Source organism: Rhinoraja longicauda, chromosome 8 (assembly GCF_053455715.1).
Source record: "Rhinoraja longicauda isolate Sanriku21f chromosome 8, sRhiLon1.1, whole genome shotgun sequence".
Taxonomy (NCBI): domain Eukaryota; kingdom Metazoa; phylum Chordata; class Chondrichthyes; order Rajiformes; family Arhynchobatidae; genus Rhinoraja; species Rhinoraja longicauda.
In genome coordinates, this window is record NC_135960.1 from 46,405,431 (window position 1) to 46,419,607 (window position 14,177).

Here is a 14,177-nt window from a genome sequence, read left to right on the forward strand (position 1 = left end):
TCAAAGCGTTGAAAAGAAAATAGCAATTAACCCTTGTACTTGCTGGACAAGAGTGACGTGCATTTCCATTGATTGGTTGAGGGGGATAAGAGTAGCTGTGAAAAAGTAAGCACTCAAAGCTGTTCCTGTGTTAGGACAAGCCTGAGTTATCTCAAATCCATGCCATAACTATATATTTAACACCTTATATTAACTGCATCTTGTTTTTTTTTGCATCTGTATTATCCAGGAATCTCATTTTGTCAGTATGAGGATTCATTCAGTTTTGGAGCAAGAACCCAGTCTCTAGTTCAGAGACAGCATGTATATACAGATACCACAGGTCTTTCGGCCGACCATCGATCACCATCACCTGCAAACCCACGTATTTTGGATGTGGTAGGAAACGGAGTACCCGGAGGAAACCCAGACGTTCTCAGGGAGAAGGTGCTAACTCTGCACAAACATCACCCGAGGTCAGGATCGTCCCGGGTCTCTGGTGCTGTGAAGCAGCAGTTCTACCGTGATGCCACTGTGCCGCCCTGAAGTTCCTCGTGTCGTGTTTTCCCATTATAAACACTGACTAGATTTTTAAAACCCTTACCTGGTGGGAAATATGTACTTACTTGGGGAGGAGCTCCTGTGTTTTCCTTGCCTCCATAAGAACAGTTCATAAGATCATAGACAGATAAACAGAATTAGGCCATTCTTCCCATCTAGACTGCCCTGCCATTCGATCATAGCTGATCTATTTTTCGCTCTCAACCCCATTCTCCTGCCTTCTCTTCGTGACCTTTATCATATCATATCATATATATACAGCCGGAAACAGGCCTTTTCGGCCCTCCAAGTCCGTGCCGCCCAGCGATCCCCGTACATTAACACTATCCTACACCCACTAGGGACAATTTTTACATTTTACCCAGCCAATTAACCTACATACCTGTACGTCTTTGACGGCCTTACTAATCAAGAACTTGTCAATCTCCACTTTAAAATACCAAATGATTTGGCCCCCACCACAGTCTGTGGCAATGAATTCCACAGGTTCACCATCCTCTGGCTAAAGAACTAATTTCCATTCTAAAGGCATGTACTTTTATTCTGAGGCTGTGACCTCTGGTCCTAGACTGCTACTACTGGACAATCCTCTCCAAATTTACTCTATTTAGGCCTTTCATTATTCAGTAGGTTTCAATCAAAGTGCCCCTTATCCTTCTAAACTCCAGCGAGTACAGGCCCAAGCTATCAAATTTTCCTTATACATTAACCCAATCGTCCCCGGGATCAATCTTGCAAACCTCCACATCCTCTCCAAAGCCATCACATCTTTCCTCAGATAGACACAAAAAGCTGGAGTAACTCAGCGGGTCAGACAGCATCTCTGGAGAAAAGGAATATGTGACGTTTTAGGTTGAGACCCTTTGGACTGAAAATCAGGGGAAAGGGAAATGTGAGATATAGACGGTGATGTAGAGATAGAGAACAAATGAATGAAAGATATGCAAAAAAGTGATCATATCGGAACAGGGCCTGAAACATCACATTTGTTTTCTCCAGAGATGCTGTCTGCCCCGCTGAGTTACTCCAGCTTTTGGTGTCCATCTTCAGTTTAAACTAGCATCTGCAGTTTCTTCCTACACATCTTTCCTCTGATATGGAGCCCAAAACGGCTCACACTAGTTCAAGATGCAAGATCTGTTTGCAAAAGGTATGGAGAACCAGTTGTCCCTCCAGATGGGGTTCCACTCTATACTACAAATCACAACCTAGTTACATCTTTGGCACCATATTGTTTTTCTTTAACCTTGTTTTGGGGAGACCTGCATAGGGGTAAGCTTGACAACTGAATTAAAGTTGGAATCTGCTGAATTGCCAGAGGGTAGGCCATACTGGGAAAATTTGATCAGAACTACTTCCCCTGAATTCAGTTATTCCATTTCATGTTCTTTCTCACATAACTGCTGGGATTGTTATTTGTGGATCCGTGGGGCAATGTTTCCTCCCCTTCAAACTGAAATTTTAGGTATGACCAAAAAAAACCTAATCAAAAGTAGTTTAAGCTGTTACTGTTCTTTCAGGTAATCTGACTGATCACTTTCTTTGTTACTTTTCACATTCTTTACTCGTCACATTCTTTACTCATCACATTCTTGCCAAGTACAAAAAACATTCCTTTTTTAAACCCCTAAATAACAGATCGAGTAATGTACAGGCAATATTTGGAAGAACTATCATTTCATCTGGGTTTAAAACCTAATGATTAATCTCCCTCTCAGCCATATCAATATTGAGGATATTTACCCATGAGATGGTTGCAAGAAATAGATACCATTATTTTAGGTTGTAAAAGTATGGGAGGTGGGACTGTGTCGCGTTTGCTGCATTGTCACATTAACAAAGTCAGGATATTGCAGCATACCAATGTTACAATTCAATTTCATTTCCTGGTCTCATGTCATTGTTAAATTCACATTATGGTATCTAATGGCTTTAACACACCATCTATTTTTCAGCATTTTGTATCTTTCTATTTTTCAAATTCTTTATAATTCCAATTACAATCTTAATTTGCTAATATTTATGTTGTCTATATCAGCATATCGCTCCAACATTTTATCTGTTTTTATTTATGGGTTATTTATGTTGTTTATATCCAAAAATAGTTTACATTTTTAATATTTAATCAGAATTGTTTATTTGCAATAAAAAATAATTCAGATTAAGGTAATTAGGATGTTGTTTTCAAATAAAACAAGTTGATATCCCATCTTCAGGATATTTTAATGTCAGTAACGTATACATTTCTTGATTTTTGAAACAGTCTGAAAAATTAATGAAGCAATTTGTTTGCAGTGGCAGGACATCACTCATTTCCCTATTAGCAGAACCAAATGGGTTTATAACACCAATTCTTCGTCAATTCTTGCCAAACGTATGCTGATCTATTAGTTAAAGTCTCTGCCATCGGAAGTGAGGAAAAAGGAGTAAAAGTAGGAAAGCTAGAGATCACCTGAATAAGGAATGATGCAAAGCTGAAAGTGTTAAGTACCCTACCTAAGTAAAAGATTCTGTAAATTTAACCTATTAATTCCATTCATAATTTTATAACCTCTAAAAAATCACTACTTAGCCTCCTGCACTCATAGGAATAGTCATAGATTAAGGGATAGCTGGCTTATTGTTGGGCGAAGTGCTGAAGAAGAGAATTTTAACTTCAGGACAAGGAACCAATGTGTGTCTGTGAGGATAAATTACAACGGACAATTAGAACTTTATGCAGAATAGGCGTGCAGTAGGAGAAATCGTGTTCTATGACAAAAATGGTCGTAGAATAATTGAGGTGGGGGAAGTAAATGATGTTAAAAATTATGAGTAAGCAGACATTTGTGTAGTTTCTGGTTATGTTTGTGGGAAATTAGGTTGTTAGCTGTCTTCTAAAACCAGCTGTAATACAATTGCCGCCTTAGCAAAATTAATATTTTGCTGTGAGTTAATATACTGTGAGCTTTTTTCTTTTAAACCATTAAATCATGATTTACATTTCTGTTCGTTATAATTAATTTTTAGATATTAAATTGCTTCCTGTTTGATCTAAGCTTTGCAAGGGCAGTAGTGGTGTGGAAGATGCTGGAGTCAATTATAAAAGACGAAATTGCGGAGCATTTGGATAGTAGTAACAGGATTGTTCCGAGTCAGCATGGATTTACGAAGGGGAAATCATGCTTGACTAATCTTCTGGAATTCTTTGAGGATGTAACTAGGAAAATTGACAGGGGAGAGCCGGTGGATGTGGTGTACCTTGACTTTCAGAAAGCCTTTGACAAGGTTCCACATAGGAGATTAGTGGGCAAAATTAGAGCACATGGTATTGGAGGTAGGGTACTGACATGGATAGAAAATTGGTTGACAGACAAAAAGCAAGGAGTGGGGATAAATGGGTCCCTTTCAGAATGGCAGGCAGTAACTAGTGGGGTACGGCAAGGCTCGGTGCTGGGACCGCAGCTATTTATAATATACATTAATGACTTGGATGAAGGGATTAAAAGTACCATTAGCAAATTTCCAGATGATACAAAGCTGGGTGGTAGTGTCAACTGTGAGGAAGATGCTATGAGGTTGCAGGGTGACTTGGACAGGTTGTGTGAGTGGGCGGATGCATGGCAGATGCAGTTTAATGTGGATAAGTGTGAGGTTATCCACTTTGGTGGTAAGAACAGGAAGGCAGAGTATTATCTGAATGGTGTCAAGTTAGGAAAAGGAGATGTACAACGAGATCTGGGTGTCCTAGTGCATCAGTCACTGAAAGGAAGCATGCAGGTACAGCAGGCAGTGAAGAAAGCCAATGGAATGTTGGCCTTCATAACAAGAGGAGTTGAGTATAGGAGCAAAGAGGTCCTTCTGCAGTTGTACAGGGCCCTACTGAGACCTCACCTGGAGTACTGTGTGCAGTTTTGGTCTCCAAATTTGAGGAAGGATATTCTTGCTATTGAGGGCGTGCAGCGTAGGTTTACTAGGTTAATTCCCGGAATGGCGGGACTGTCATATGTTGAAAGACTGGAGTGACAAGGCTTGTATACACTGGAATTTAGAAGGATGAGAGGAGATCTTATCGAAACGTATAAGATTATTAAGGGGTTGGACACATTAGAGGCAGGAAACATGTTCCCAATGTTGGGGGAGTCCAGAACAAGGGGTCACAGTTTAAGAATAAGGGGTAGGCCATTTAGAGCTGAGATGAGGAAAAACTTTTTCAGTCAGAGAGTTGTGAATCTGTGGAATTCTCCGCCTCAGAAGGCAGTGGAGGCCAATTCTCTGAATGCATTCAAGAGAGAGCTAGATAGAGCTCTTAAGGATAGCGGAGTCAGGGGGTATGGGGAGAAGGCGTGAACGGGGTACTGATTGAGAATGATCAGCCATGATCACATTGAATGGCGGTGCTGGCTCGAAGGGCCGAATGGCCTCCTCCTGCACCTATTGTCTATTGTCTACAAAACTGGTGAAACAGGAATCATTTATGGCAACTCGTTCCTTCTCTCCCGAGATGCTGCCTGTCCCGCTGAGTTACTCCAGCAGTTTGTGTCTACCTATCATTTATGGCTAGCTGGGTTATACTTCAAAAATAAGACCTTTCTGACAAGAGAATGCTACAGTCAGGGAAGTGCCTGATCAGTCACCAGACATCACGTCCCATTGGAATGTCAATGGATTGACTCTCAGGATGGTTTAGTTTATGCAGGGTTCATCTGGAGAGAAAGAAAAGGATATTTCAGCTGATACATCAAAGTCACTGTAATCTGTCAACCTCAAATCAGGGTTTTAAAGTCAAGAATGTTAAAATGTCATATGTACCGAAATTTTTTACTTGCAGCAGCATAACAGGACTGTAAACAAATACATAGTTAATATAATAAGCAAATAAGAAGTTCAATTAATTTTTAAAAAGCCCCAATATTAGTGCAAAAAATGCCCAAAGTTCCTAGCGCAACCACACAATTCATAGTTCAGTTAGTGTTTGTCGTGTTCAAGAGCGTAATTGTTGTTGGGAAGAAGCTGTTCCTGAAGCTGGAAGTCATTACGGAAGAAGGGATTCTGTATCATTTGTTGTTTGACTGAAAAATCCCTTGTTAGGAGTCAGCACAGCTAATGGCAATTAAATAACTGGCTTGTTGTAGACATAGGTACAAAGGGGGAGAGAACAATCCTGACCAGATTTGAAATATTCATTGTTAAATATGAATGATGAAAAGTATTACAGCAATAAGAGATGCAGATACAATATAGAGATGGAAGGAATGGCGATGGAAAAGGCTATATTCATGTTCATAGGCAGAATTACGCCATTCAATCGTGGCTGATCTATCTTTCTCTCCCAACCCCATTCTTCTGCCTTCTCCCTGTAACCTTTGATACCCTTACTAATCAAGACTCTGTCAATCTCCACTTTATATTGTGGACCATATTGGTACATGGTCATTGACTAATGGCATGTGTAGCTCTGAGAGGAAGGAAGATATGTTTATGTTTTTTAAAATTGGTACTTCTGTGACACAAAAGATCCGAAAATGAGTTAAAGCAAATGCTAAGTAACCAGTGGTGCTACTTGCTGCTGGAATATTTTAAGAATGTAAACATAAAAAATATACATTAAAATTAAGAGGGAGGATAAAACCAAATGTTACTAAACAATAATAATGATAAAGGTTGTTTGGAATCATATTAATATTGGAATCTTACAATCATGAAAATCATATACCAGTGATAAAAATAGAGAACTTAATTGATATAAATCATGGATAAAGGTTATTACACAGAAACATTAACACTATCTCTTTCCATAGACTGTCTAATCTGCTGAGTATTTTCAATTTTTGTTTTTATTTTCTGTTTCCAGCTCCTTCAACTTAAAATAAACACGAGTGTCGGAAGAGTAAATATTGCTCATCTAGTGAAATAAAAGAAACATCCTTGGGCTGAAAACTTCAGTATATGGAATGATCACATTTATTTATAAATGCATATAGCAAATGGCAGTGAAACCAGCCACAGAATGGGAATGGAAAAATAAGTTTTCAGTTTACTGGGAAACACACATCATTTGAGATTACAAAACTCCTTTAAAACAAAATGCACTTATTTTCATTTGGATTAATTCATCTATTTTAAGACTCTTGCATTTTAAAATTAACTTCCGTACAGGATACTCCTTTAAGAAATGTCTTCAACCTTGTTCACATGGCATTTCCATATTTACACCAAAGAAAGCAGAATTTACAAGGAGTATGCAATACATAATTCAAAGATTCCATATTTCAGTAAAACAAAATGGACATATATATTTAAAATGTCTGTACAAACCAAAACTAACACTTTATTCACAGAAGTTTCACATTTTATTTTGCTCATACATTATCCAACTATTTTCTTCCATCTCAAACCTTTCATCACTTTGCCCACACCACCACCAAACTATAAAAGCTACATAAGAAATCTAACATCTAGTCTGACTTTAAAGACCCATCAATTTTCCTTTGCAGTTCCTTCCATATCCTTTTTCAAATGATGCACATCCTCAATTCCTTCCTTAAAGTTACATTCACACTGTCTCCACTGGAAATCTTTTACATCAATGATTACTTACAATCAAATCTCAAAAATGGAGCAAAAAAACATTTTTCTTTTATTTTGTCTTTCTAATATTAAACCCAGGAGTCTGGAGATCCTGGATACTGGTCTGCTCGGTAAGGCGGCCGTGTTGTGGAATACAAGTCTACATAATTAGTTGAAGATTTTAGTCCTCGAGATGGATAATCTGTGACTGCTGGATAATGAATTTGGTCATCAAAATAAGGGTCTTCATAACTGTGGGGCGAGTGCATATACATTCTGTAAGCATCATAATTTCTCCTGCTTGAGTCGTCTTGGCCATAGTACATCTGTGGATGCTGATAAAAATTGTTAGAATTAATAAAACAGAATTATAGCAACTGTATATGCACTATGAGTAATATTTGATACAGCAGAAATAATAAATATTTTAACATTTCTTATTAAATGCTGAAACAAGGAACTACAGATGCTGGTTACAAAAAAAGACACAAAGTATTGGAGTAACACAACAGGTCAGGCAGTCAAGAAGATGGATAGGCGATGTTTCTAGTCAGGACCTTCAGACCAAGAAAAGACACAAAGTACTGGAGTAACTCAGCAGGTCAACAGCATCTCTGGAGAACATGGAAAAGTGGGTAATGTTTTGATTCTGAAGTAAGGTTCCGACCCAAAACGTCACCGCTGAGTTACCAACACTTTGTATCCTTTTTTCTTATTAAGTACTGTTGGTTACACCATATACGAGTTGTAAATGAAAATGAATAATTCTCATCAATTTGGTGCCACACTTCCAAATCCCAGAAACAATTTTCCCCTTTTCCTTTCACTTAAGGTACAATTTATTTTAAGTTATAAGCACAGTTTTCTTTACAACCTGTTTTTTCAATCAAGACGTTTAGAAATTTGTTTTGGAGTTTGAAGCATTCCTACAGATTTAAAAATGAGGTGGATACATCTTCCAAACATAATCTGATTTGATTGTTTGAAAGATACAGCATGGAAACAGGACCTTCAGCCCACCAAGTCTACACCGACCATCGATCAGCCATTCATACTAGTTCTATGTTATCCCACTTTCCCATTCACTCCTTACATACTAGGGACAATTTACAAACCCACATGTCTTTAGGATGTGGGAGGAAACCAGAGCACAGGGAGGAAACGCACGAGGAAAACCTGTGCAGACTCCACACAGACAGCACCCGAGGTCAACAATGAACATACGTCTCTGGCGCTGTGAGACAGCGGCTCCACCAGCTATGCCACTGCACCACTCTTATTTAATCCTGTCCAATAATTTTGATCAATTAGCTGTTGCCCATTCCAAGATAAAGCATATAAAGTTAAGTGCAAAAATGGGCACTCAATAGATATTTTCCAAATAATTCACTCTTGTTAATGGAAACAACTAATTAAGATGTCAAAGCAGTGGGGGGCATTCAATAAGGAGATTCAAAAACCGGCCAGTTCTGATAATAAATCATCAACCTGCAAATTAACTATATCTCTTTCTGCAGATGCTACCTGTCGAGCATTTCCAGAAATTCTTGTTTTCATTTATGATGCCATTCAGGACAGAGAAGTAATTTATTTATCCAGAATATAGTGAATCTTTGATATTTTCTACCAAAAATGACCATGAGCCTTCAGTCACTCGGCATACTAAAGACTGAGATCAAGATTTCTTGAGATATGAATAAATCAAAGGACAGGGATTACTGCAGGAAAATGGTGCTAAAGTTAAAGATCAGATATGATCTTCCCGAATGATGGAGCAGCCACAAAGGGACAACTTCTATTTTTTATGTTCTAATAAAAATGTTTGCAGGAGACACAAATTCTGTTCTAGTGATTAAGAGCGAGGAGGATATTTTCAACTGCAGCAGGACATTGATGGACTGTGAAGGAAAGTGGCACTCGGAATAAAATCCAGAAGCATGAAATCATGCATTTGGAGAGGAATAAGACATGGTTATACACAATGAAAAGGAAGAATCTGCAAGGTCTGGAGGAACAGAAGGGCCTCAGAAGGTGTGTCCATAGATCCTTCACAATCGTAAAACTTTTCCATAAAATGGTTACATAGGTTTTGATGGTATGTTTGTCGGTGTGGGCAAGTAATGAAATTTAATCTGAATTGTTTATTTGAAATCAAAAATAATTCAGATCAAGGTAATTAGGATGTAGTCTATAAATAAAACAGGTAATATTTCATGTTCACGATATTTTAATGTCTGTAACTAGCATATATTTCTTGATTCTTGAAACATTCTTTGAAATATTTTTTTGTATAATTAATGAAGTATAGAAGTTGGGAGGTCATGTTGCAGTTGTATAAGACATTGGTGGGGCCACATTTAGATTTTGTGTTCAGGTCTGGGCACCATGTCATAGGAAAGATGTTGTCAAGCTGGAAAGGGTACAGAGAAGATTTACGAGGATGTTGCCAGGACTAGAGGGTCTGAGCTATAGGCAGAGGTTGATAGGCTGGGACTCTATTCCTTGGAGTGGAGGAGGATGAGGGGTGATCTTATAGAGGTGTATAAGATAATGGGAGGAATAGATCGGGTAGATGCACAGAGTCGAGGACCAGAGGATATAGGTTTAAGGTGAAGGGGAAGAGAGTTAATAGGAATCTGAGCGGTAACTTTTTCACACAAAGAGTGATGGGTGTATGGAACAGGCTGCCAGAGGAGGTAGTTGAGGCTGGGACTATCCAAATGTTTAAGAAGCAATTAGACAGGTACATAGATTGGACAGGTTTGGAGGGAGATGGACCAAATGCTGATAGGTGGGACTAGTGTAGCTGGGACATGTTGGCTGGTGTGAGCATGTTGGGCCGAAGGGCCTGTTTCCACACTGTATCACTCTATGACTCTATCTCTATTGAACATAAACTCAAACAAGTGCCTGACAGAATTGTGTCTTACATTATTTGCAAAGCTTTTTCAAGATTATGGAATGTTCAGATGTAGAAATTTACCACTTTATATTTCCTCATTCAATACTTACATGAAGTCGTCTTGATTCCTCCTTTGCTGGTGAAGAGTAGGAACCTATGAAAATTGGTGACAGCTTACTGGAACCTATAATCAATTCATTGAAATCAATCAATAAAAGGATGTGGGATAACTAATAATTCAGCCAAAAGGATACTGTTAATGCAAGTATAGGAAACAAAATAATTTGAAAAGACAAAAATAATGCATGTTGTAAATAAGTATGTAGAGTGAAAGTACTTTCAACAATGACTCATTTTGGGCAGAAGGAATAGTATGCTGTACATTAAAATAGAAAGATTGCAGAGAATTGAGAATAGATTTAAATACAAAATAAGAATTACTATTTAGTATACAGAATAAGTATTACTATTTTGCAGCCTCGCACTATCAAAGTGGCATTCAAAGATATTCATATTCACTTCCATGAAATACAATAGAACTCTGATAATCTACTGTCCAATTATTTGAAAATAGACAATAGACAATAGACAATAGGTGCAGGAGTAGGCCATTCAGCCCTTCGAGCCAGCACCGCCATTCAATGCGATCATGGCTGATCACTCAATCAGTACCCCGTTCCTGCCTTCTCCCCATACCCCCTCACTCCGTTTGGCACCATCTCCAATACTCCTCTTAAACACAGCATGTCCCCTTTTCATGTGCTCACTATAAACATATTAAGAGCATCGTGTAATAAGCGGTGTTCGACAAGGTTTGGTGCCTTTTACAATTTCTACAAATGAATAAGATAATGGCACCAAGGGAGGTAGGAAAATAAGTCCTGAAGAGATAAAATGACTATGAAGTAATATAGCTAAGTTAAGCAAATGGACAAAGATCTGGTAAATGTAATACAATGTGGGAAAATGTGAAAATGTTGGCATGATAAATAAAACCATATGAATACTAAAACAATTGTAGAGCTCTGGTAGCCAGGTGCATGATTCACAAAATGGCAGTATGCGGGAACAGCAAGTAACTAGGAGAGTTGGCAGAATGTTATTGCTGGGGGGAATAGATAGGTTCTATTTCAATTATGCAAGGGTCTGGAGTATCCACACATGGAGCAGTGTATAAACTATTGTCCTTCTTATTTAAGGACGGATTGTCAATACCCTGCAGCAGTTCAGAGAACATGTACTGCACCGATACCTGGAAGGGGCAGGTTATTATACAAGGAGAGGTTGGACAGGATAGACTTGTATCTTATGGAATAAGATAATTTGATTGAATCATGGAAGGTCCTGATGAGTTTTGACAGGGTAGATGTAAAATGGATTTGAGAGAATTTAGAACTGGGGCACTATTTAAAAATAGGCAGATGGCCATTTTTGACACACAAGGCATTTTTTTTCCTTTCAGATGATTGTGAATCTTTGGTACACTTCAAAGAGAGGAATCCAGAGAGCTGCAGGCTGGAAGTCTATGAATACTTTTAGAACAGAAGTAGGTAAGACACCTGATAAACAAGAAAGTCCATGTTGGATACACAGGAATGTAGAATTGAGGTTATAATCAAATTAGCCATGCTCTTATTAAATAGTGTAGAAAGATTGAGGGACTGTGGCTTACTTCTATTTCATACCTTCAAATGTAAACCACAACGTCAATCACCATTAAACTTCAAAACCTGAAAACAATTTTAATTCATAGCTAATACCTGAAATAAACTTGAAGTATATTTCAACTTTTTCAAATGATTTTGCAGACAAAGTTCAACGGTACTTGTCAGACAATATCAAAATGTTTTTATTTATAATACATGTTACTTGTTGCATTCATTCCATTTCTTACCCATGGTCAAATCTTTGTATGTAATACCAACTTGATTGTTGTAATATTGCGCAGATGACTTTGTCTTCTCATAATTAGATCGTGGATCCTTGATTCCCAAGAGTGCTGGTGAAGAGGTCGTGCTAGCCACTGTAAACAAGATAAAATATTCATATTGAATCAAAAACGGGTTTATTTATCAGTATTTATGATATGACATAACTAAACACCTTGGAGCCAAGGATATATGCTTCCTACACATAAATGTAAGGGTACAAATTGAACAATGTAAAACAGACACAGGAAACACTTCAAGTCTCCAATCTTTTGCAGAGGAATGAAAATATATTCATGACCCAAGAAAGGATTTAACAGAACTAACTGGGAAAGTTTTCGGTACAAATCCAGAGTAAATCGTTTACAAAGCAAAACTTACTTAAATTACAGGAGCAACTATTTAAATTTGCTTTCGTTAATCAAAAGCAACTCACCAGATTGAAGAACAGGTGACATATTTTGATTAGTTGTCGATAATGTAGGGTGAGATGTGGAAAATTTATGTTTGTCACGTTCCAGTGTTGAAATTGGTGTAATGAAATGGCTTTGATTCCACCCATCCTTTAAAAAAAATAGACAATCAAGAGGGAGTATAATTATCAGTTTTTTTATTTCAAAGTAAAACAAATCTTTTTTGCAATTTTGCTCACCTTTTTATAAATGCTGCGAAGGTCCCGATATTGCCATAACGTGTTTAGAACTTGAGCTGCTGTCTTAACTACTTTCAGTGAATACCTTAATGAAATATAAAGTTTATTGTAAGTATGACATTAGTCGCTAATCTGTAACACAAGTACATTAACCCAATTATGATTGCAGAAGGAAGCTCAGCAAAGAAATGTAAAATGGAAGCCAGGCTGAATTTTATTTCATCAGATTGATTTCTACTCTTCTGTTGGAGTTATTTAATGGAAATATATTCTTAGCATTTAGAAAAATTATGATGTTAACACATTGGAATGTATGAAACTTTGAAAAGACAAAGAGAAATTTCTTTAGTCAGAGGGTAGTGAATCTGGAATTCATTGCCACAGACGGCTGCGGAGGCCAAGTCAATGGATATTTTTAAGGTGGAGATTGACAGATTATGGATTAGTAAGGGTGTCAGGGGTTATGGGGAAAAGACAGGAGAATGGGGATGAGAGGGAAAGATAGATAAGCCATGATTGAATGGTGGCGTAGACTTGATGGTCCAAATTGCCTAATTCTGCTCCTATAACTCATGAACGTATGAAGAAACACAAAGAACTGCAAATGCTGAAATCTTGAGCGAAAAACACAGTGTTCAGAGATTGGCACAAAGTGCTGGAGGAACTCAGCAGGTCAGGCAGCAGCTGTGGAGGGAAATGGACCAGCAACATTCTTCAGATTAATAATTGTTTACAGGGCTGTGGCATTCACAATGCTGGAAGTTTGTTCCCCTTGCCTGGAAACTTTAAAACTGGGGGGCAGAGTCATAGAATGAGGGATAATTCCCTTAAGATTTGGAGAAAGAAGATTGTGAACCTGGAATTTCTTTTCTTGAGGGGTCATGGGTGCTCATTAATCAAATATATATTCAAAAGGTGCCACTGATAATTATTGTGCACAAAAGAAAACAGGATAGGAAATAGGATAGTGTAATAGGGCTGAATGTCAGAGAATCCTCAAGAAGCTGCATGAAAAACACAGATGATGGGTCTCCTATTTGAAAAGTAAAATGGTTCTCTCTCCACGGATGCTGCCTGATCGACTGTGTTATCAGCGTTTTTTAAATGTTTTTATTTCAGAGGCGGTTGGATCTGTTGCTTTTCTGTTTTGTAAGTATTTTAATTCAACTTGAATAGCTTTCCGTTGTGTCAACATAAAATTCAGTTAACCTTCCGTTTCACGCCACTTCACCTACCATGAACTTGCTGTTACATAGCATTTGAATTCTCTGTGTCACTTTTCTGCTCTCTTTGGCCTCCAACAAAGTTCAATGAACAGCAAGGCATCTTTTATTTAGTTACTTAACAGAACCTAACATCAAGCACAGTGACCAAATTGTATACCAGAGTTTAATGGTATCTCAGTAATAATATTGGTATTAGTAAAAAAATTAAAGCGATTCTGGTTGAGAAACCGTATTGTTCAAAACATTGCAGAAGTTGGTTGGGTAAAATAAAAATTTCTGCAGGTGCTCAAAGGTAGCAACTTGAAGGGAAAGTAGTATTAACATTTCAGATCTCATGGTTGTTTATATTAGAATACCACTATTACTTTCCATCACTTGCT

The 14,177-nt window shown here is 37.8% G+C and overlaps 1 protein-coding gene across 7 annotated transcripts in view; it reads right to left on the bottom strand.

Annotated features, from left to right (window-relative positions):
- Positions 1 to 6,264: 6,264 nt before the first annotated feature.
- Positions 6,265 to 14,177, bottom strand: part of pkp4 (plakophilin 4) — a 132,305-nt gene continuing 124,392 nt past the window's right edge. For 4 of the 7 annotated variants that reach the window (XM_078403852.1, XM_078403849.1, XM_078403846.1 and 1 more), the window contains exons 18-22: positions 12,572 to 12,656; positions 12,356 to 12,482; positions 11,886 to 12,014; positions 10,102 to 10,175; positions 6,265 to 7,424 (exon numbers count right to left, since the gene is read on the bottom strand). In XM_078403852.1, the coding sequence (XP_078259978.1) occupies positions 7,179 to 7,424; positions 10,102 to 10,175; positions 11,886 to 12,014; positions 12,356 to 12,482; positions 12,572 to 12,656 (661 nt within the window). In that variant the 3' untranslated portion in view covers positions 6,265 to 7,178. The remainder of the gene's footprint in view (positions 7,425 to 10,101; positions 10,176 to 11,885; positions 12,015 to 12,355; positions 12,483 to 12,571; positions 12,657 to 14,177) is intronic. The other 3 variants (XM_078403853.1, XM_078403850.1, XM_078403851.1) reach the window with 2 other exon arrangements.